The 21,919-nt window shown below is 35.9% G+C and overlaps 1 protein-coding gene across 3 annotated transcripts in view; it reads right to left on the bottom strand.

The window, feature by feature from the left end:
• Positions 1–21,919, bottom strand: part of NBAS (NBAS subunit of NRZ tethering complex) — a gene marked incomplete at its 5' end in the record, with an annotated part of 354,840 nt that overhangs the window by 211,295 nt on the left and 121,626 nt on the right. For all 3 annotated transcript variants that reach the window (XM_079721535.1, XM_079721536.1, XM_079721537.1), the window contains 2 exons: positions 1,600–1,753; positions 8,625–8,708. In XM_079721535.1, coding sequence (XP_079577661.1) covers positions 1,600–1,753; positions 8,625–8,708 — 238 coding nt within the window. The remainder of the gene's footprint in view (positions 1–1,599; positions 1,754–8,624; positions 8,709–21,919) is intronic.

Here is a 21,919-nt window from a genome sequence, read left to right as displayed (position 1 = left end):
ATTATATTAATTTTTGGGAAATTATTTCTGTAAATAAGGTATGCCCATGATTTTCACATCAGGATAATAAGGAAGTATTACAAAATATTTGCTACAGAAAAAATACAATGGGTCTGAGAATTGAGATCCACTTTTTTGGATTAATTTATCTGGTTTTCAGTCATTAAGATTTGTATAATTGTCCATTTTTATATGGACTCTATAAGAAAAACTATGCAGAGACCTGTATTTTGTCTGGCTCTGCTACTGTGTGTCCCTGAGCAAGCTGTTCACTTTCTTTTCTGTGGACCTTAGTTTGTCTATCTATAACATAGAGAATTAGACTGGATCCCCTCCAGAGATTCTTTTCATTCTGGTATCTTAGAATTCTAAACATTTTCAAATGTCCTTAGCCATCTTCAAAAACCTGAAAAGTCAATTATAAATATTCTTGGCCATCCTCTAAAAAGTTTGATCTATAATATTCCCATCAGCTCCAGCAAATAATTTGTCAATTCTATGAATACTAAAAATAGAAATTAGATTAAGCAGAAATTCAAGAAGGCTATCAAATGCAGACACAGGGCTGTGCCAGTTACACTAAGCAGAAATTTAAACAAGGGGGTTTATTCCTTCCTGCAATACAGCTGTTCATCAGACCTTCTGAAATCACCCTTCCTGACAAATGAGAAACTGATTGTAGGACAGGAAGCCCAAAGCCAAAACTGCAAGTAGAATGAAAAAGACACCCACTGGCCGGACCCTGAATGAGATTTCAGACGAGATAGGGCGTGTTCAGGGTGGTATAGCCATAGACCTGAATGAGATTTCAAAGGCCATTCTGCCATTCTTTGCTCCCAATTGCTGACTTCTCTTCTCTAGGATGAAGACAACTTTTGCTTACATTTGCAGAGAACTCAATTGGAAGAATTTTTAATGTTCTCTCCTGTATATTTTATGTGTTATCACTGACTCCAGTGTAAGAACTCACCCCCTGAAAAAACCAAGGTACAGAAAAGGTAGGTAGCAGGTCCAGAGTCACCAGGTCTATTAGCAGAAGAGTCCAGATTCCTATGTAGATCTCCTAAGTTACAGTACAACCCTCATCTCTCTCTTCTACACCCCCCTTCTGATGAAGCTGTTACACATCTCAGTAAAGGCACATGGGAACTGAGGGAAATTAGTCTTGGACTTCAGGAAAGCGTTAGAAACAGACCCTCAAACAGGGTTCCTGGAAAGCAAAATAACAATCCATTGCGTTCATGCCATGTAACAGGGGACTAATCAAGCATTTCTATGTAGATACAATCTTTTGACTTAAAATGGTATTAAGCCTATTAAGCATGTATATAAAATCTGGATCAGTACGTACATATTTTGCAGCTTACATTTTAAAGAAAGGTTTTGAACAGCTTTTATTATATGTATTTGCTCTTTAGGAATTGAAAAAAAAACAAAACACAAAAGCTTCTGAAGCAAAGAATAAATGAATGAAAGTAATAAAAAATTTTCATTTCATCCCTTGCAAACTATTAATATATACAGGATCCCTGGCACTGCTGTCAGCAGCCAAAACATGCACTGAATGCTAAGGATCTCACACAGCACTGCCGGCCTCACCTGCAGAGCATAATGCTCTATTTCCTCCGCTCTGCTCTGATACCAGTCCATAACCTTCTCTACTGCAAGCTGGGATGTCCTGTACCTCAGCAACTCAGGCTGTGCAGCGTACAAGAACTCACTTTCATCTGGGAGACTCGGCTCAATCACCATTCTGCAAAGCACAAAAAGAACAATTAATAACTGATTGAAATGCTAGGGGAAATTATAATTTTGTGACAGACAGAGAGGGAGACAGAGACAGAGATGTGGAGAGAGCAGTTACTGAGACTGGCAGTATGTATGTACATATGTGTGGGTGGGTGTGTTTGTGTGTGTTTTCCTATATGTATCTGCGCACTTACAAGATAAATGGGAAATTTGGGGGATGCTTTATTTAGTTTCCTATTAGTTTTCCCAATTAAAAAAAAACAGAATAGACAATAAGTCAAAAAAACTATGCCACAAATCAATCAAATAAGTATTAAATAAAATCAAAATCACCCAGGGTAGCTTTAAAATGCACATGGCTGGGTAACTGCCACTGGTCTACTAAGTCACAATGACCTGTGATGCCAGCCAGGCCTAGTTTAGTAAAAACACCCCCAGGTGATTCTGATCCAAATATAAATTAAGAAGTCTTGTTTTTCACATTCATAAAAATAAGAGGAAATATGCCTTATTTTTGTTGATAATATAACTTCAGTAGGTATCAGCAACATAGTAATGCACTGAAATTTGCAAAATAAGGAACTACTCTATACTACGTGCCATCAAGAGTGAAAAAGAAACGACATCAAGAGGAAGATACCTGGGGAAAACATCACAGGGATCACAAATTATGAGGAGATTTTACGAGGACGATCCTGGCCAATTGCCTTCAATGGTTAAGAACCAAAAAAAAAAAAAAAATTAACTTAATGTAAGATATTTCAGATAGAAATAGTGGAAAAGGCCGTGTTCCCTTAGGGATATTCATTCATCTAAAGTAAGTCAGTAAATGACAAGTGGTATAATTATTCCTATTATAAGGCAATGGGCTTCAGAGTCAGAACTGAGGTGCGATTCCATCACTGAAAGCTGTGAAACCTTGCATAATCTAAGACTCATTTTAGTCATATCAAAAATGGGAATAATACCATGCAAGAATATTCAAAATAACATAAAGTACACAGAGGATGCTGTCTGGCCCAGAGCAGGTGCTTAATTTTTACTTACAGGTATAATTTTCATTGGAATTACTAGCAGTTATAATATATGACCAGACCCAAAGCTGACAAATATTTGGGTGTTTAATCAACATGACTTGGACAACCTACTGTGCTTACACTTGGTAGTCCTTTATTTAACTAGACTCACAACCGTCACTAACATTCTGACCAGTGATTCTTCCCCATCACTGCCACATAAAAGTCACATCCCTTCCCCTGAAATCTTCCCATTTCAGGGAAAAAATACCCATAAGCAACTTTGAGTTCCTTTGATACTTTTTTCGGTCCTTATCTATTTCCCTCTCAGCACTATTTCACAGAATATAACCATTTTCTCCTTCTAGAAACATGCTTGTCTTTCGTTCCAGCGTGTCATACTGTCGTGCCATACTGTCAAGCTATACATGTCCCATCTTTCTGGCTGCTCCTTTGCTAGAATATCCTCCTCCAGCTGACCGTTAAATACTAGCTCTTCCAAATTCTCCAGCTCTCTTGTCTTCTCACTACACTCTCTCTAGGTCTCCCCTTCAATGCTACAATATAAATTGACCACCATATTTTTACGCCTAACCCAGACTTCACCTGAAAGCTCCAAAATCGTCCTTCTATATGCTCTTAGATGTTTCTCAGGCATTTCAAACGCAACAACGTCAAAACTGAATTCACGATATCTCGAGGTAATACAGTTGTCTTTTATAAAACAGAAACATGATTATATCATCCCCATGCCTCCTTTTATAGCTTGTCATCTGCCTTAAAATATTCCAGCCTCACCTTGATTCCAGTGTCACTTTTGTCCTGTATACTTCAACAAGCCAGGTCTTATTTTCAGTCCTTAAAGGGGCCTCACCTTGAGCCTTTCAAATGCTCTTCCCTCTGCTTAGAACCCTCCCTCCCCTCATTTGCCAAACTCACCCTCTGCTAAGCCAAATCCTATTCATTCTTCAAGTCTCAGATTTCATACCACTTCCCAGGGAAAACCTCCTTGACCTCCACCAAGTTTAGGTCTCCCTATTATGTGCTCCCAGTGGCCCCTGCACTTCTCTTTCAAAACACGCATCACATTAGTAATTTAGAGCAGCGGCACCTTTCCTGCTAGATTATATACTTCATGAGTACAGAGACTGCATGTTTTTCTTCCTTCAGTATTCTTGAATCTAGCAGAGGACAGAATTAATTACGGTAGACCCTTGAACAACATGTGTTTGAACAGTGTGGGTTCACTCACATACAGGTCTTTTTTAAGAGTAAATACCGTAGTACTACGCCATCTGTGGGTGGCTGAATCCACGGATGGGGAACCACGGCTATGGAGGGAGGGCCGATGATAAATTATAGGCAAACCTTTGAGTTCACAGAGGGTCGGCACCCCTAACCCCTGCGTTGTTCAAGGGTCAACTGTAAATGAAAAAGCCACGAGATATCCTATAACCACCCTTGTAGATACAGAGAACAGACTGGTGGTTGCCAGACACAGGGGTACAGGATGGGAGTAATCGTCGGGGGAGGCAATAAAATGAATGGATTAAAAAAAGAAATGTCCTGGGAAAGTTTGTATCATCTTCAAAAGCATCTTTTCTTCTGTCAAACGTTTCCTAGCTTTTCATTTTTATAGTTTTAGGAGTTCCAGCACAGCAAGTTTTGCTTACAACTTAGCTTGCTGTGCTTGGTCTGAGAAGAAATGCCCTTATTCCTTTCATCTCTTGTCAGAATCATAAAAAGGCACAGGCTAAGGAGAACTGGGAAGCATCAGGTGAATGGAACAAGGCTACTCTGTCAAAAGCACCATCTTAAACTGAGAGAACTGTGGGCCACAGGATCACACACCTTCCCTCTGCCATATCCACTGGCATCAACCTCCCACCTTTTCCAACTTATATCCATCTTCTATCTCTCATTACAACTGGTAATTGTGGACTTCTAGTTAAATAGGGCTGATACATACCATGCATTAAGCTTCACTTTTTCCTGAAACTCTCCTGAAATGACAGTAGAAGATTTTTGAACGGGAGAGAGGGTCACATAAACGCTCAAGGAGGAACGGAGTATATGGAGTAAAAAGAAACTAAACCATTATCTTCCACTGAAGCAAGTCCACAGATAACGGCCAGAACTAAAAAATTCAAGGGGTAGCTATACAATTATGTTACTCAGGGATTGGGGTAAATATCAGAACAATCCTTTAAAAGAAGTGAAAGTAGTTACTCCTGGAGAGCAGGATATAAGGAAGGGGAACAAAGGAGTATGGGTTTTGGTTGTTGCTTTTTTTTTTTTAAAACAAGATTTGCAGAAAATTTTAAATCTTTGATCTATTTGCAACTATATACAACTTTAATAAAAAATTTCAAAAAATAATTTTTTAAAAGCAAATAATAGCAAAAACACAGCAGGACATTCCATTGCTATTACAATAAAAGCCATCGGAGAGAAAAAGGTAACTAAGAGTTACATATTCTATTAACTCAGACATCAAAAGTAAAAGATACAAAATGAAGGGAAACTGCCAACATTAGTGCTAACATGAAGAAAGCTTCCAAATTTCACTTGCAGGAAAGCTTCCAAACTCATTCTCTGAGGCCACCATCATCCTGATACAAATACCAGACAAAGATACCACTAAAAAAGAAAATTACAGGCCAATAACACTGATGAACATAGATGCAAAAATCCTCAACAAAATACTAGCAACTCAAATCCAACAATACATTAAAAGGATCATACACCATGATCAAGTGGGATTTATCCCAGGGATGCAAGGATTTTTCAATATCTGCAAATCAATCAGCCTAATACACCACATCAACAAATTGAAGAATAAGAACCATATGATCACCTCAATAGATGCAGAAGAGATTTTTGACAAAATTCAACAACCATTTATAATAAAAACTCTCCATAAAATGGGCACAGAGGGAACCTACCTCAACATAATAAAGGCCATATACGACAAACCTACAGCTAGCATCATACTCAATGGTGAAAAGCTGAAAGTATTTTCTCTAAGATCAGGAACAAGACAAGGATGCCCACTCTCACGACTTTTATTCAACATAGTTTTGGAAGTCCTAGCTATGGCAATGAGAGGAAAAAAGAAATAAAAGGAATCCAAATTGGAAAAGAAGAAGTTAAACTGTCACTGTTGGCAGATGACATGATACTATACATAGAGAATCCTTAACTCTGCCAGAAAACTACTAGAGCTCATCAATGAATTTGGTAAAGTTGCAGGCTACAAAATTAACGCACAGAAGTCTCTTGCATTCCTATACACTAACAATGAAAAATCAGAAAGAGAAATTAAGGAAACAATCCCATTTACCGTTGCAACAAAAAGAATAAAATACCTAGGTATAAACCTACCTAAGGAGACAAAAGACCTGTGCTCCAAAAACTATAAGACGCTAATGAAAGAAATCGAAGAAGACACAAACAGATGGAGAGATATACCATGTTCTTGGATTGGAAGAATAAATAATGTCAAAATGACCATACTACCCAAGGCAATCTACAGATTCACTGCAATTCCTATCAAATTACCAATGGCATTTTTCACAGAAATAGAACAAAAAAAAATCTTAAAATTTGTATGGAGACACAAAGTACTCCAAATAGCCAAAGCACTCTTGAGAAAGAAAAATGGAGCTGGAAGAATCAGGCTCCCTGACTTCAGACTATACTACAAAGCTACAGTCATCAAAATAGTAAGGTACTGGCCCAAAAATAGAACTATAGATCACTGGAACAGGGTAGAAAGCCCAGAAATAAACCCAGGCACCGGTGGTCAATTAATCTATGACAGAGGAGGCAAGACTATACAATGGTGGGCAGTCTCTTCAACAAATGGCGTGGGGAAAACTGGTCAGCTACATGTAAAAAAATGAAATTAGATCATTCTTTAACACCATACACAAAAATAAGCTCAAAAGTGGATTAAAGACCTAAATGTGAGACCAGACACTATAAAACTCCCAGAGGAAAACATAGGCAGAACACTCTCTGACATAAATCATAGCAATATCTTTTCTGATCTGTCTCCCAGAGTAATGGAAATAAAAACAAAAATAAACAAATGGGACCTAATTAAACTCAAAAGCTTTTGCACAGCAAAGGAAACCATAAACAAAATGAAAAGACAACCCACAGATTGGGAGAAAATATTTGCAAACGATGTGACCGAGAACAGATTAGTCTCCAAAATCTACAAACAGCTCACGTGGCTTAGTCTCATCAAAACAAACTACCCAATCAAAAAATGGGCAGAAGATCTAAATAAACATTTTTCCAAGGAAGACATAGAGATGGCCAAGAGGCACATGAAAAGATGTTCAACATCGCTAACGAGTAGAGAAATGCAAATCAAAACTACAATGATATATCACCTCACACCAGTCTGAATGGCCATCATCAAAAAATCCCCCAACAGTAAATGCTGAAGAAGGTGTGGAGAGAAGGGAACCCTCCTACACCATGGTGAGAATGTAAATTGGTACAGCCACTATGGAGAACAGTATGGAGGTTCCTTAAAACACTAAAAACAGAGCTACCATATGACCCTGCAATCCCACTCCTGGGCATATATCTGGAGAAAAACATGGTCCAAAAGGATACATGCACACCAGTGTTCATTGCAGCACTGTTTACAATAGCCAAGCCATGGAAGTAATCTAAATGTCCACTGACAGAGGAATGGATAAAGAAGATGTGGTACATATATACAATGGAATATTACTCAGCCATAAAAAAAGAATGAAATAATGCCATTTGCAGCAACATGGATGGACCCAGAGATTGTCATACTGAGTGAAGTCAGTCAGACAGAGAAAGAAATATCGTATGATATCACTTATATGTGGAATCTAAAAAGAAATGATACAATGAACATATTTACATAACAGAAACAGACTCACAGACTTAGAGAATGAACATATGGTTACAGGGTGGGGAGGAAGGGTGGAGGAAGGGATAGTTAAGGAGTTTGGGATTGACATGTACGCACTGCTATATTTAAAAAGGATAACCAACAAGGACCTACTGTATAGCACAGGGAACTCTGCTCAGTGTTATGTGGCAGCCTGGCTGGGAGGGGAGTCTGGGGGAGAATGGATACATGTATATGTATGGCTGAGCCGCTGTGTTGTGCACCTGAAACTATCACAACGTTGTTAATCAGCTCTACTCCAATATAAAATACAAAGTTAAAAAAGTTTTCACTTGCAATGATCACACTACTGGTTAGGGCTTTTATGTAACATTTATCAGACACAGAGTTCATACACACAGTTTTAAAAAAATCCAAAGGCATAAGATGATTCATATCAAATGTAAAACGAGCAGGGAGTATTCACCTGACTTTGAGGAGTGCAGGATAAAGGGATTCCAATGTTCCTCGTCAGGAGTTTCAGCCCCACACCTCATCTCCCACCCCCTTCTGTGGGACCTGATGCCTCCATGTTCTGAGGCTTTCCAAGGCTAAGTCTTATAAAAGTGAAAATTAAAACTGAATCAAGGACCAAGTCGCACACATATCATAAAAACAACTACGAAAAATATACCTGTATATGTCAAAGAGTAAAAAGGAATACCCCAAAATGAAAAGAGTTGTTCTACAAGGACCACTTATAGAATAATTCCTTTGGAGCATTTAACATTTTTCCATTAAAAGAATTTTTAACATACCTTGAGTAAAGTCAAGTTTTTAAAAAAACTTCACTCAAACTCTCAAGCAGGGTCACCATCAAATAAATGACCATCCACCAACACCACCTACCTGCACAGGGCCTTCTATTCATCCAACCCACAAAGAAATGAAGAGCTTTCATGCTGGCTCTTTCTTACCTGCACTCCAACTCCTCACACCAATCTTTATCTCGGTGTTTATGTTCATGCCAAGGAATGATCATCAAGGAGTCACCGTCATAACTTAAAATTTAAAAAAAAAGCATAAGTATTTAAAACACACATTACCTCAATGACTGGCAACACAAGGAACATGATGCAAAAGTATCCCTATAACCTTAAACCTACAAGATTCCTGTTTATGGTATGATAAGTGGTACATGATACATATCATATACAATATGTAAATAAAAAATACCAAACTGCTGACTTCTCTTTGATCATAAAATGGTTCAAAAGAAAAGAAAAATTCAAAACAAAAAATTTGGCAAAAAACTAAAGGATGGTATGGGTATGTTTTCATTCACACATTCTAAATTACTTATCAAAAGTCCATATTTTATGTTCTTAATGCTAACGTAAATGGTCCCTTGCCCTCAAAAAGCTTATAATCTAACTTGCTGTGATCACAGAAATGTTCTCTAACTGTGCTATCCAATACAGTAACCACTAAGCTACATGTACGTGTATTAACCACTTGAAATGTGACACTGATATGAAGAAAGAAACCTTTAATATTATTTCATTTTAATTAGTTTTATTTAAAATTTAAATAGCCACATGTGGCTGGTGGCTCCTATATTGGACAGCCTCGACCTAGAGGACAGGTAATAGCCAGAGTGAAGAAATAATTCTGCAGGTAAAAAAATATCACTAACAAATGACAGAAGGAGAGTCTAAGAGGAAAAGACAAGTCCTCATTGGATGGAATTAAGAATAAATTATAAAGGAAGAGTGAGGTAAAGACAGTAGAGTAACACAGCAGAACAATGTGCTACGCAGCAGGAGACAAGGGAAACATAAATGCATCCACCTGTCAACCATCTACGCAGTCTTTCGCACGTGACTTTCTAAAGTGAAGCACTTCAAACATTACCTCTAAAGTAGCTTTTAGCCTAATATTCCATAAATCCATGAAAACAACAGAAACATCCTGAATTAAGAATGAAGACAAAAATTCTAAAAACAAATTTTCAATTGCCTTGCTTTTACAGTTCAATAAAACATCTTATCTCACATATGAGGATCAACAGTAGCACTTCCTAAAATTTATCAGAGCCCCAGAGAAAGGACTGCACTTTTGTACATTATGAGGTTATGCTTTGCAATTTCTTATCTTACTAAGTTATGAAACATGCCTTGCACAAAAAATACTTCATAAGCGTTTAGAAATTATGTAAGTAAAGAGATTAGTCTTTACGTAAAAGGGAACAGGAGACCACCGGGTGGGGGGCGGGTTACAAGGAAAAGAGAAGCTAAAAAGATCTGGAAATGAGCAGGGCTAATTCATCTACCAACAGCATCCCCTTTAAAGTCATTATCATTGGTGCAAAGTATCCGAATTCAAAGTTCCCCATGAGATATTCACAATAAGAAATGTATTACATCATATTTTTAAAACACAGTATTTTACCTGCTTTTTAGCTAGCATGGAATGTCCTAGCAAACTATGTACCAGAGATAAATTTTTGAAGGCCTGTGAGTTCACGGGTTAAACTGCAGTCATGCAGACGATTACAGCGCACTATGGGTGCCACTGTCACACTACTTCATTTGTCACCAAGTAAAAACTATTTTATTTTCTTCCACATCAGTAACTCAATATTTTACCACAGATCACTGAAAACTAGAAAAGATAACATTTGGATACAATAATGATAATAATGCTCACTCTTCCAACATGAAAATAAATTGTACCAATGGACGGAGGAACAAGGAAAAAAAATAACATACCAAACTCTTCCTGCCTTTTCTAATTAAAGCAGACACGGTTCCACAAGCTACACAAAATGTTTTCAAAACAATTAAGAAAAATGTTATCACAAGTTGAGATTTGTATCTTCTATACCAAGTATGTTATTAGATACAAGGATTATTATTAAAATGATTAGTAATGGTGTGAGTCTCTCAGTAAAATAACATTTATTTGGTATTTGAAAACTAGAAAATTGTAGAACTTTGTCAAGCTTCAGTAAACAGAAATGGGTAAGAAAACATGCCTATTTTTATCAAAACACACATTAAAGACAAGTTCTGCTCTGAGGCTCACTCCAAAAAGTAGGCCTAATAGAGTCCCAAGTTAATGATGCATTTTTGCTGCATTTTCAAGGCACAGCACAACTAAACGTTTCAATATGTTTCTAAATGTGCAGATCACCACTGATTTAATGATAAGAATACTAGTAGTAATATAAAAGGAACGATCAGCAATAGCATAATCTTTAATATTTATTGATCTCTCACTACGGACCAGACAGGATGAAATGCTTGAAATATATAATACCTAATTTAGCCCTACCTAATGCAGGTGATATCATTTCCTCGTATTATAATGAGAACACTGAGGCCCGGGTTAACTTGCCCCTCCTCATAAAGTCAATAAATGACAGAGCCAAGGATTCAAACACGGCTCAACAGTTAGAATCCGAAGCTTACCCTTCTGGCTAGTAGACGGCCACCAGGTTAGACAGAGGTACCAGTTAGATTGTGCACAGCAGGTAGAGGGCAATATGAACCTTCCCAAATCTTAATTAAGACGACCCAATAAGGACCTTTCACATGCATATCTGAAGGACACATTTAAACTGAGATATAAAACCAATCTGGACACCATTAGATCACTAGTACTAGTCTCATGAAACTAAATTCTACCAAATATGGCTTCATCATCAAAACTTACATAAGAAATTAATTAATTAATTAAAATAAAATAAACCTTTCTGCTCTTGATTTTCTTCCAGGATGCTTCTACAAAGCAAATTATTTTCAAACAAATTTTAGGAGTTTAAAATGCTTGCTATAAAAACACCATAAGTTCTTTATCATGAATCAAATGATACTGTTTAAGAAACAGACAGGACCTCTTCCCCAGAAAGAATATAAATTTCTTTTCCTTTCTTCTTTTTTTTTTAACATCTTTATTGGAGTATAATTGCTTTACAATGGTGTGTTAGTTTCTGCTTTATAACAAAGTGAATCAGCTATTCATATACATATATCCCCATATCTCCTCCCTCTTGCGTCTCCCTCCCACCCTCCCTATCCCACCCCTCTAGGTGGTCACAAAGCACAGAGCTGATCTCCCTGTGCTATGCGGCTGCTTCCCACTAGCTAGCTGTTTCACATTTGGTAGTGTATATATGTCCATGCTACTCTCTCACTTTGTCCCAGCTTACCCTTCCCCCTTCCCATATCCTCAAGTCCATTCTCTAGTAGGTCTGCATCTTTATTCCCATCCTGCCCCTAGGTTCTTCATGACCATTTTTTTTTTTTTAGATTCCACATATATGTGTTAGCATATGGTATTTGTTTTTTCTCTTTCTGACAGACTCTAGGTCCATCCACCTCACTACAAATAACTCAATTTCGTTTCTTTTTATGGCTGAGTAATATTCCATTGTATATATGTGCCACACCTTCTTTATCCATTCATCTGTTGATGGACACTTAGGTTGCTTCCATGTCCTGGCTATTGTAAACAGTGCTGCAGTGAACATTGTGGTACATGACTCTTTTTGAATTATGGTTTTCTCTGGGTATATGCCCAGTAGTGGGATTGCTGGGTCGTATGGTAGTGCTATTTTTAGTTTTTTTAAGGAACCTCCATACTGTTCTCCATAGTGGCTGTATCAATTTACATTCCCACCAATAGTGCAAGAGGGTTCCCTTTTCTCTACACCCTCTCCAGCATTTATTGTTTGTAGATTTTTTGATGATGGCCATTCTGACTGGTGTGAGGTGATATCTCATTGCCATTTTGATTTGCATTTCTCTAATGATTAATGATGTTGAGCATTCTTTCATGAGTTTCTTAAGGGCAGAATTTTTGTTTGTTTTGTCTATTGCCATATCCTCCATCCTAAAATAGTGCCTGACATTTAGCAGACTCTAAAATAATGTGTCAACTGAATTAATTAATTGACAGCACAACAAAGATTTTTTTTGAGTGATTTCAAGAGTATCACAAAAATTCAAAATTGGAATAGAGCAATAAAAGGACTTACAGATACATCAAGGAGGTATACTTATATGGAATCTGTAGATCTGACAGTGAGAACAAGAATACTTTGCTGATATAATTATTATCCTGATGAAAGGGCAAGCTATACTGGTGATGGTATACAGCTACAATCTAGATTATTTAACATGTCATGTTACACTTATCGGGGAAAAGTGATTTCAGAATACATATTTTCCAAAATCTGACCATTTTTTACACTTCAAAATAATTGATTAGTTCTATAATTACCATCTTTAATATGCCCATATTTTAGTTACTTATTCTTTCATAAGGTAAACAGAATGATAGAATGCTTAATAAAATTCAGAGGAAAACACTTTCATTAATTCTGTTCCCAACAAAAATATTAGCCATGTAAATTAATCACTAAGTGAATTAGGTGAAAATGTGGTTAAAAAAACCTAGAAAACACAACTGTTCCTTCTAAAGAACTGTAGAAAGTTTGGTTAGTTGCAAAACTTACACTTTGAATCTAAAGTTCTATAAACACAAAATAACATTTACATACACTTTATTTCATCTTTTTCTTCTCTTGTTTCCATTTTGCTAGGGAAGACTTAGAATTTAAATGCATCATCCCCACTAAAAAAACGAAGTACCTGGTAAACTTAAATTATCTCTTTACAAAATAATGGCTGCTTTTGCTTAATTTTAGGATTCTTTATATTACAGACCTGCTCATTGTTTTATGGCAAACAATAAGCTTTGCCAGTTTCATCTGAAGGTTACATTTATCTGTCAGCAGAAAAGGAATGACTATAACAAGTTCTATTATGTTCAACTATTCTCTCACCAATTATTTCTGACACTAAATATAAATGTTTTATTTCAAAGAAATTTTATCAGGAATAAACTTACAAAAAGTTCTTTTATTCGTGTTCTATGCCTTGGAAACAAAAGGCTAAACAGACAGTGTATTACTACTAATTGCCACCTTTCATGCACTGGTTTTAAGATGTGAAGTTATATTTATTTCTATTATTTAGCATAGAAGAAAATGTTCTGGAAAAGAAAGGACAAAAAATAATAATAATTTGGGCCTACATGTATAACTACATGTGATTACCATCACTGAATAAGTCAAACTTGATCAGAAACTCAAGGGGGAACCAATTAAAAAGCTAGTTATCACTCAGAACACCAAGTTTGAAAGAAAAAATTTAAAGACATCAGAGTTCTCCTCCAGATCAATGGGATTCAATTTCATTAATAAGTGACTTAGAAAATACAGAAATGGCGATATCCTGAAACTTACCAGTATTCTCAGATGTTAGCAATGTGTAAAAGAGAAACAAGAGTAAAAAAAAAAAAAAAAAAAAAAAACCACCACACTAAGATTTGACTTCTCTTCCACCACTAATTTAATCTCTGGGACCCAGCTGCCTCAACTATTTAGTAAATACTGTAATATTATGTGCCCAAAATGAAGATGGGACTAGAGCAATGTTTTCTTGAATTCTAATCCAGAATAATTAGAGCATGCTCTCAGAAGTCTAACCTCTGTGTTGGAACTGTGATTCCACCCTGCAGAACCACATAATCTTGACCAAGTTATCCAATATGCCTGTGCTTCAATTTCCTCATTAGTGAAATAGGGATAAGAATCTAAATTTGGGAAGGATCAAATTAGAACATATAAAGCCTTCAGAATCGTACCTCATATACAGTAAAAGTTCATCCATCATGAAAACCATCAATATTATTAATGCCACCAAGAAGGTTTTTCATGTGTAGTGAAATGCAGGAAATATGTGACTGTCATTTCAAGATCTACTTTATGATAGATAGTAACACCATATTAAGAATCATATCAATGATTATATTTACAAATGCCTTAACAATGGCAATAAACTCTGCTGACATCATACTGGGTATAAGGCACCTGGCCAATGCAACAAATAGTAACAAGAGAATTTGAGGAGCTGATTTATAAGGTAGTAATAAGTAACAATTTCCACAAGGCATCATCTCTCTCCCAAATGTTTACAATCAACTTTGAAAATAAATATTTAACCACGAGCAAAGGATGATTTGATTATTTCTAAGGAAAACTAGTCATAAAATAATTAAAGTTTAAGGGAAAGGCACAAACTCCAATAGAGAACCATTGAAGAAATTTCCAGAAAAGTTAGTTATAAATAATTGAGAAAGGACGCTATTCACATAGATGTTTAATGTCAACAAAACAAGGGACAAAGGATGAATAGAGACATCAATGATATGAAAATTGCCCCCCATACCACTACCACTATCACCCGCCCCTTGAACAAATGACAATTTTGAAGAAGACACACTGAAGGTCCTCAGAAAAATGAATACCTATCCTTCCTACAAGGAAAGTCACTAGGGAAAAAAAGGCATCCTCAAAGCCAGTTTCAACAGCCTATACTTAAATAAGAATAAGCTAAAATGAATAACATCTTTAAAAAAGCAAACAAAACATTTATGTAATAATTTTTATGACTGGGGGAATCAAGATGGCAGAGAAGTAAGATGCTGAGCTCACCTGCCCTACGAACTCATCAAAAACACATCTATACATCTACAGGTGGAGCAACTCTAGCTGAAAACACCCTGGAGACTAGAAAAAAGTCGCTTCTATTTACAACCAAGGCTGTAAAAAAAGATTCACACAGAGGTGGGCAGGAAGGGAGAAGAGATCAGGTCGGAACCTGTGTCCCTAGAAGGGGACACAGAAGAGGAAGGAGATATCAGAGAGTCAGGGATCGTCCTTAGGGAATGAGGGATTTGAGATACATGTTAGATAACCCAGCCCTGTGGTCCCACACCAGGAAGACAAGTCCCCTTAACTGTATTGAAAATCAGTGGGACTTACTTACTTAGAAACTGAGATATAAAATACGACCTCAAAAGCACAAAACATGGAGAGGGGATGAAAAAACGCAGATCTTTTAGAATGTGTTTGAACTTAAATGACTGCCAGTTTGAAAAAAAGTAGATATAGCTATAGGTCAACATATATGAACCCCAGGGTAACTACAAATCAAAAACCTACAACAGATACACAAAATCTAGAGAGAAAGGAACACAATTATAACACTAAAGGGAATACACTAAAAGAAGAACAGAGAAGACCTACAAAAACAACCAGAAAACAAGTAACAAAATGGCAGTAAGGGTATATCTATCAGTAGTCACTTTAATTGTCAATGGACCAAATGTTCCAACCTAAAGATACAGAGTGAAGCAACAAAGACCTACTGTATAGGAGAGGGAACTATATTTGATATCTGGTAATAACCTATAATGGAAAAAAATCTGAAAAAGAATATACATATGTAGGTAAACAATCACTTTACTGTACACCTGAAACTAACACAACATTGTAAATTAACTATACCTCAATTTTTTAAGTGGTTTAAAAAAAAAAGATATAGGGTGACTGGATAAAAAAAAAAACAAGACACACCTATATGTTGCCTGTAAGAGACTTACTTCAGAGCTAAAGATGCACACAGACTGAAAGGGAGAGAATGGAAAAAGATATTCCATGTAAACGGAAACAAAAAGAAAGCTGGTGTAGCAAACTCTTATCAGACAAAGTAGGCTTTAAAATGAAGTCTATAACAAAAAGACAAAGAAGGGCACCACATAATAATAAAAGGGTCAATCGAAGAAGAGGATATAACATGTGTAAACATATATGCACCTAACATGGGAGCACCTAAATACACAGAGCAAGTATTAACAGACATAAAGGGAGAAATTAACAATAATACAGTAACAGTAGGGGAATTTAACCCACCACTTACATCAATGGACAGATCAGCCAGACAAGAAAAAGAAATAAAAGGCATCCAAAATGGAAGGGAAGAAGTAAAATTGCCACTATTTGAAGATGACATGATACTACATATAGAAAAGCCTAAAGTCTCCACCAGAAAATCTATTAGAACTAACGAATGAATTCAGTAAAGTTGCAGGACACAAAATTAATATACAGAAATCTGTTACTCTTCTATACACTAATAATGAACTATAAGAGAAAGCAAGAAAACAATTCTGTTTAAATTTCACCAAAAAGAATAAACACCTAATAATAAACTTAACCAAGGAAGTGAAAGATGTACACTCTGAAAACTATAAAACACTGAAGAAGGAAATTGAAGATGATAACAAGAAAGGAAAGGTATCCCATATTTATGTATTAGAAGAATTAATACTGTTAAAATGTCCATATTATCCAAAGCCATCTACAGATTTAATGCAATTCCTATCAAAATACCCATGACATTTTTTACAGTACTAGAACAAATAATCCTAAAATTGATATGTAACCAAAAAAGACCCTGAATAGCCAAAGCAATCTTGAGAAAAAAGAACAAAGCTGGAGGTATCTTGCTCCCTGACTTCAGACTATACTATAAAGCTACAGTAATCAAAACAGTATGGCACTGGCACAAAAACAGACACATAGATCCACAGAACACAATAGAAAGTCCAGAAATAGGCCCACACACATATGGTCAATTAATCTTCTACAAAGGAGGCAAGAATATACAATGGGAAAAAGACAGTCTCTTCAATAAGTAGTGCTGGGAAAACTGGACAGCTATATGTAAAAGAATAAAAATTTTCACACCATATACAAAGAAAAATGCAAAATGGATTGAAGACCTAAATGTAAGACTGGAAACCATAAAACTTTTAGAAGAAAACATAGGCAGGACACTCCTTAACATAAATCATTGGAATATTGTTTTGGATTTCTTTTGGAGAGGCAAGATAGGGGTAGAGGATTAAAAGGTACAAACTATTAAAAAGGTATAAACTACTATTAAAAGGTACATAACTACTTTATGTAATAAATAAGATATATGGATATATTGTACAGATAGGGAATTCAGCCAATATTTTACAGTAACTTTAAGTGGATTATAATCTATAAAAACACTGAATTAATATGTTGTATGCCTGAAATTAATATCATATTTTAAATCAACTATACTTTAATTTTTAAATATTTCCTTATAGATTATATTGTTTCATTTCACCATCAAAGAATCATTTGAATTAAGATATGGTCTTGCTATCTCAGTAAAAATATCATTTGAATTCTCTAAAATCCATCGTTGCATTAAACAAGAAAACAATGTTTTAAAAAATAATAATTTTAATTTAATAATAATTTAATAATACTTTTTCCATTCAGCATTTGGCATTATACATATAACAAATATGTATAAATGTATATTTTTCATTTTTATTTATTTTTCTGATGATTTTCATATTTATAATGCTGTACCTATGGAAAATATGGTCTCCAAAAATTAACCTATGCACCCATGGTCAATTAATCTACAACAAAGGAGGCAGGAATTTACAATGAAGAAAGGACAGCCTCTTCAATAAATGGTCCTGGGGAAACTAGACAGCTATATGAGAAAGAATGAAATTAGGACATTATCTAACACCATATACAAGAATAAATTCAAAATTAATTAAAGACCTAAATGTAAGACCAAATACTAAAAAACTCCTAGAGGAAAACATAGGCAGAACACTCTTTGACATAAATCACAGCAATTTTGGATCCATCTCCTACAGTAATGGAAATAAAAACAAAAATTTTTTAAATGGGACCTAATTAAACTCAAAAGCTTTTACACAGCAAAGGAAACCATAAACAAAACAAAAAGACAACCTACAGAATGGGAAAAAATATTTGCAAATGATGCCACTGACAGGGATTAATTTCTAAAATATACAAACAGTTCATATAGCTCAATATCAAAAAAAACCCAATCAAAAAATGGGCAGAAGATCTAAATAGACATTTCTTCAAAGAAGACATACAGATGGCCAACAGGCACATGAAAAAATACTCAGCATCCCTAATCATTAGAGATATGCATATCAAAACAAAAATGAGGTATCACCTCACTCCAGTCAGAATGGCCACCATCAAAAAGTCTACAAATAATAAATGCTGGAGAGGGTGTTGAGAAAAAGGAACCCTCCTACACTACTGGCGGGAATGTAAATTGGTACAGCCACTATGGAGAACAGTATTCAGGGGCCTTAAAAATCTAAAAATAGGGCTTCCCTGGTGGCGCAGTAGTTGAGAGTCCGCCTGCCAATGCAGGGGACACGGGTTCGTGCCCTGGTCCGGGAAGATCCCACATGCCGCAGAGCAGCTGGGCCCGTGAGCCATGGCCGCTGAGCCTGCGCGTCCGGAGCCTGTGCTCCACAACGGGAGAGGCCACAACAGTGAGAGGCCCGCGTACCGCAAAAAAAAAAAAAAAAAAATCTAAAAATAGCTCTACCATATGATCCAGCAATCCCACTCCTGGGCATATATCTGAAGAAAACCATAAGTCAAAAAGATACATGCACCCCAATGTTCACTGCAGCACTATTTACAATAGCCAAGACAAGGATGCAACCTAAATGTTCATCAACAGATGAATGGATAAAGATGTGGGGTGTGTGTGTGTATACATATACACACACAGACACACACACACACACACACAACTGAATATTACTCAGCCATAAAAAAGAATGAAATAATGTGATTTGCAGCACACATTATTTGGATGGATGGACCTAGAGATTATCATACTAAGTGCAGTAAGCCAGACAAAGACAAATATCATATAGTATCACTTATATGTGGATGATAATGATACAAACGAACTTATTTACAAAACAGAAATAGACCCACAGACATAGAAAACAAACTTATGGTTACTAAAGGAGAAAGGTGGGGGAAGGATAAATTAGGAGTTTGGAATTAACATATACACACTACTACATATAAAACAGATAACCAACAAGGACCTACTGTACAGCACAGGGAACTATACTCAATATTTTGTAATAACCTACAAGGAAAAAGAATCTGAAAAAGAATATATATATGTACGAATCACTTTGCTATACACCTGAAACTAACACAACATGGTAAATCAACTATACTTCAATTAAAAAAAAAATGGGCTCAACTTAAAAGTGGTGAATTACAATTTTCATTTATAGTAATCAACCAAACTTAATATTTGAGGTTGCCAGTACTTCATTCAGTGAGGAAGAATACATATTAAATGTGATGATACTGAAAGATCTGAGGTATAAGAGTCAAATAAGAATTGATGAGGAATATCTTCACACCAGGGAGGCCCAAAACTACATGTCCACAACTATCAAAAGGGATGTATCGATAATAGGAGAGAAATCCAATCCATTTCACTCTGTGCTCTGTGTTACTTAGACTGACCCAGAACCAGCAGAGAGAATAACGGTAAGGCCCTTATTTCATGTTACTTCAAGACAACAAGACCCACAACAAAGATAAAAGTATATGACAACTGAAGTTATCAACTATAAAACTAATGAAATATACCAAAATGTTCATGAATTGTATCAATGTACATTATAAGCCCTGACCCTATATAAGGTTGTACTGCTAGGAGTTTGAACAAAAGGATTAGAGAGGAAAAGAAGAGTTTTTTATCTCCTTTTTATTCATATCACCAAATAAAGCAGCATAAATAATGCCCAGGCAGATCCCAAGCCACAGGAAGATTGATTTCCTCATTGTCACCCTTCAAAATCCCTGCATATTCCTACTTACAGACCTGTACTAAATGGACATTTCACACACCATCTATAAAGCTATCCAACGTTGTCCAGCCTATAGCTGACACTTATAAAATGCTTATAATGTGTGAGAACTATAAAGTTCTAAGCTATTACACACACACACACACACACACACACACACACACAAATTCAGCAATCCTGAGAGACAGACATATCCTTTTCCATTTTACCGTGGAGGAGACAAAGACACAAAAACGTTCACTTAGTAACTCGTCCGAAGTCTCACAACTAAAATGCTGCAGCTGGGATTTGAAGCCAGGCAGTCTGTTTCCAGAGCCTGTGCTCTCAGACACTATGATGTCCTACTTATCTGAACCCCACCTCTTCCAGCTCAAATTCCCACTTCTCTCAGATGTTTCTATGACCATTCCAGGCATTGCTTTCTTCCTGTTCTAAATTCTCACTACTATTAACTGCACAATTCATCTGGCATTTACTCTTACTTAACCTTATGAAAATATACATAAGGTGGGACATCTGTCTCATGTTTTCATGAAGTTCTTTAATTTCCTAGTACATATTTTGTATCCCCACTAAAAGTAAATTTTCCTTTCTTGTAAATATTCCTTTGCATCCACCACAACTCCTAGCAGTGTTACATGCATAGCAATAATATATCATCATTTTAACTAAATTTATATAAATGCATTATTTCATTTAATCCTCAAACACCCCATAAGTTAAATATTATGATTATAAATTTGCAGGTAAGTAAACTCTATGAGCTCAAAAATCATCATTGGCTTACTGAATGAATGAATGATTCAATGATCAGTAGAAACAGATCCACTGATAGTCTTTTAATTCTAAAAGCAGAGCTCTCAAAAACAAATAACAAGAAAACTCTTAAGAACTCGAAATATAAGATTTAGTCAAGATATAAATGAACAATAAATGAAAAATATAAAAGTCAATTTAAGAGGAAGACTACATACCTGAGACTGTGTAGCGAACTCTTTCAGCATTTATCTCACTGCTACTGTAATTATCTGTATACATGTCTTTCAGAGAATGAGCACTTTATACCCTCAGCACCTAACTTAAAGAAGGATCTCAGCAAAATGATTAAATCAAGTAATTAATTAGATAACTTCTTTAAGAAAGGAAGCACTGTGTGACTCTAACTTCTGAAAAACTCTTCAAAGAGAAAAATGAGTACTTCAGAAACCAAGTTGTATAATGGCAGTAAGAAGAAAAAATGTGGATATAAGATACATGAAAAGAAAAAGAAAAAGAAAGCACATTAACCTCATCTAAATGGATAGAAAAGTAGTGTGATTCGTGGCAGGCATATCTACAATGTTATCTTTAACTGTGTCAATCAATGTAGTGTTCATTAAAGGAAAAAAACTGAAACCTTCTCTGCTGTTCCCAGATCAAGCAGCTTACCAGACTTCCTTCCAAATTACTAAACCCTGCATGTATTTCTGTTACTGCTGTCAGTGCACTGAATTACAATCATTTGTGTCTTGCTCCTTTACTAAACTGTAAGCTCCTTCAAAGCTTTAGTCATTTTTATATCCTTCGTTCAATACCTGGCATGCATTTAAACCTCACTAAATATTTAATGGATGAATGGATGATAGAC

This window comes from Hyperoodon ampullatus (genome assembly GCF_949752795.1).
Source record: "Hyperoodon ampullatus genome assembly, chromosome: 15".
Lineage (NCBI taxonomy): Eukaryota > Metazoa > Chordata > Mammalia > Artiodactyla > Ziphiidae > Hyperoodon > Hyperoodon ampullatus.
This window is presented reverse-complemented; position numbering and strand designations above follow the sequence as displayed.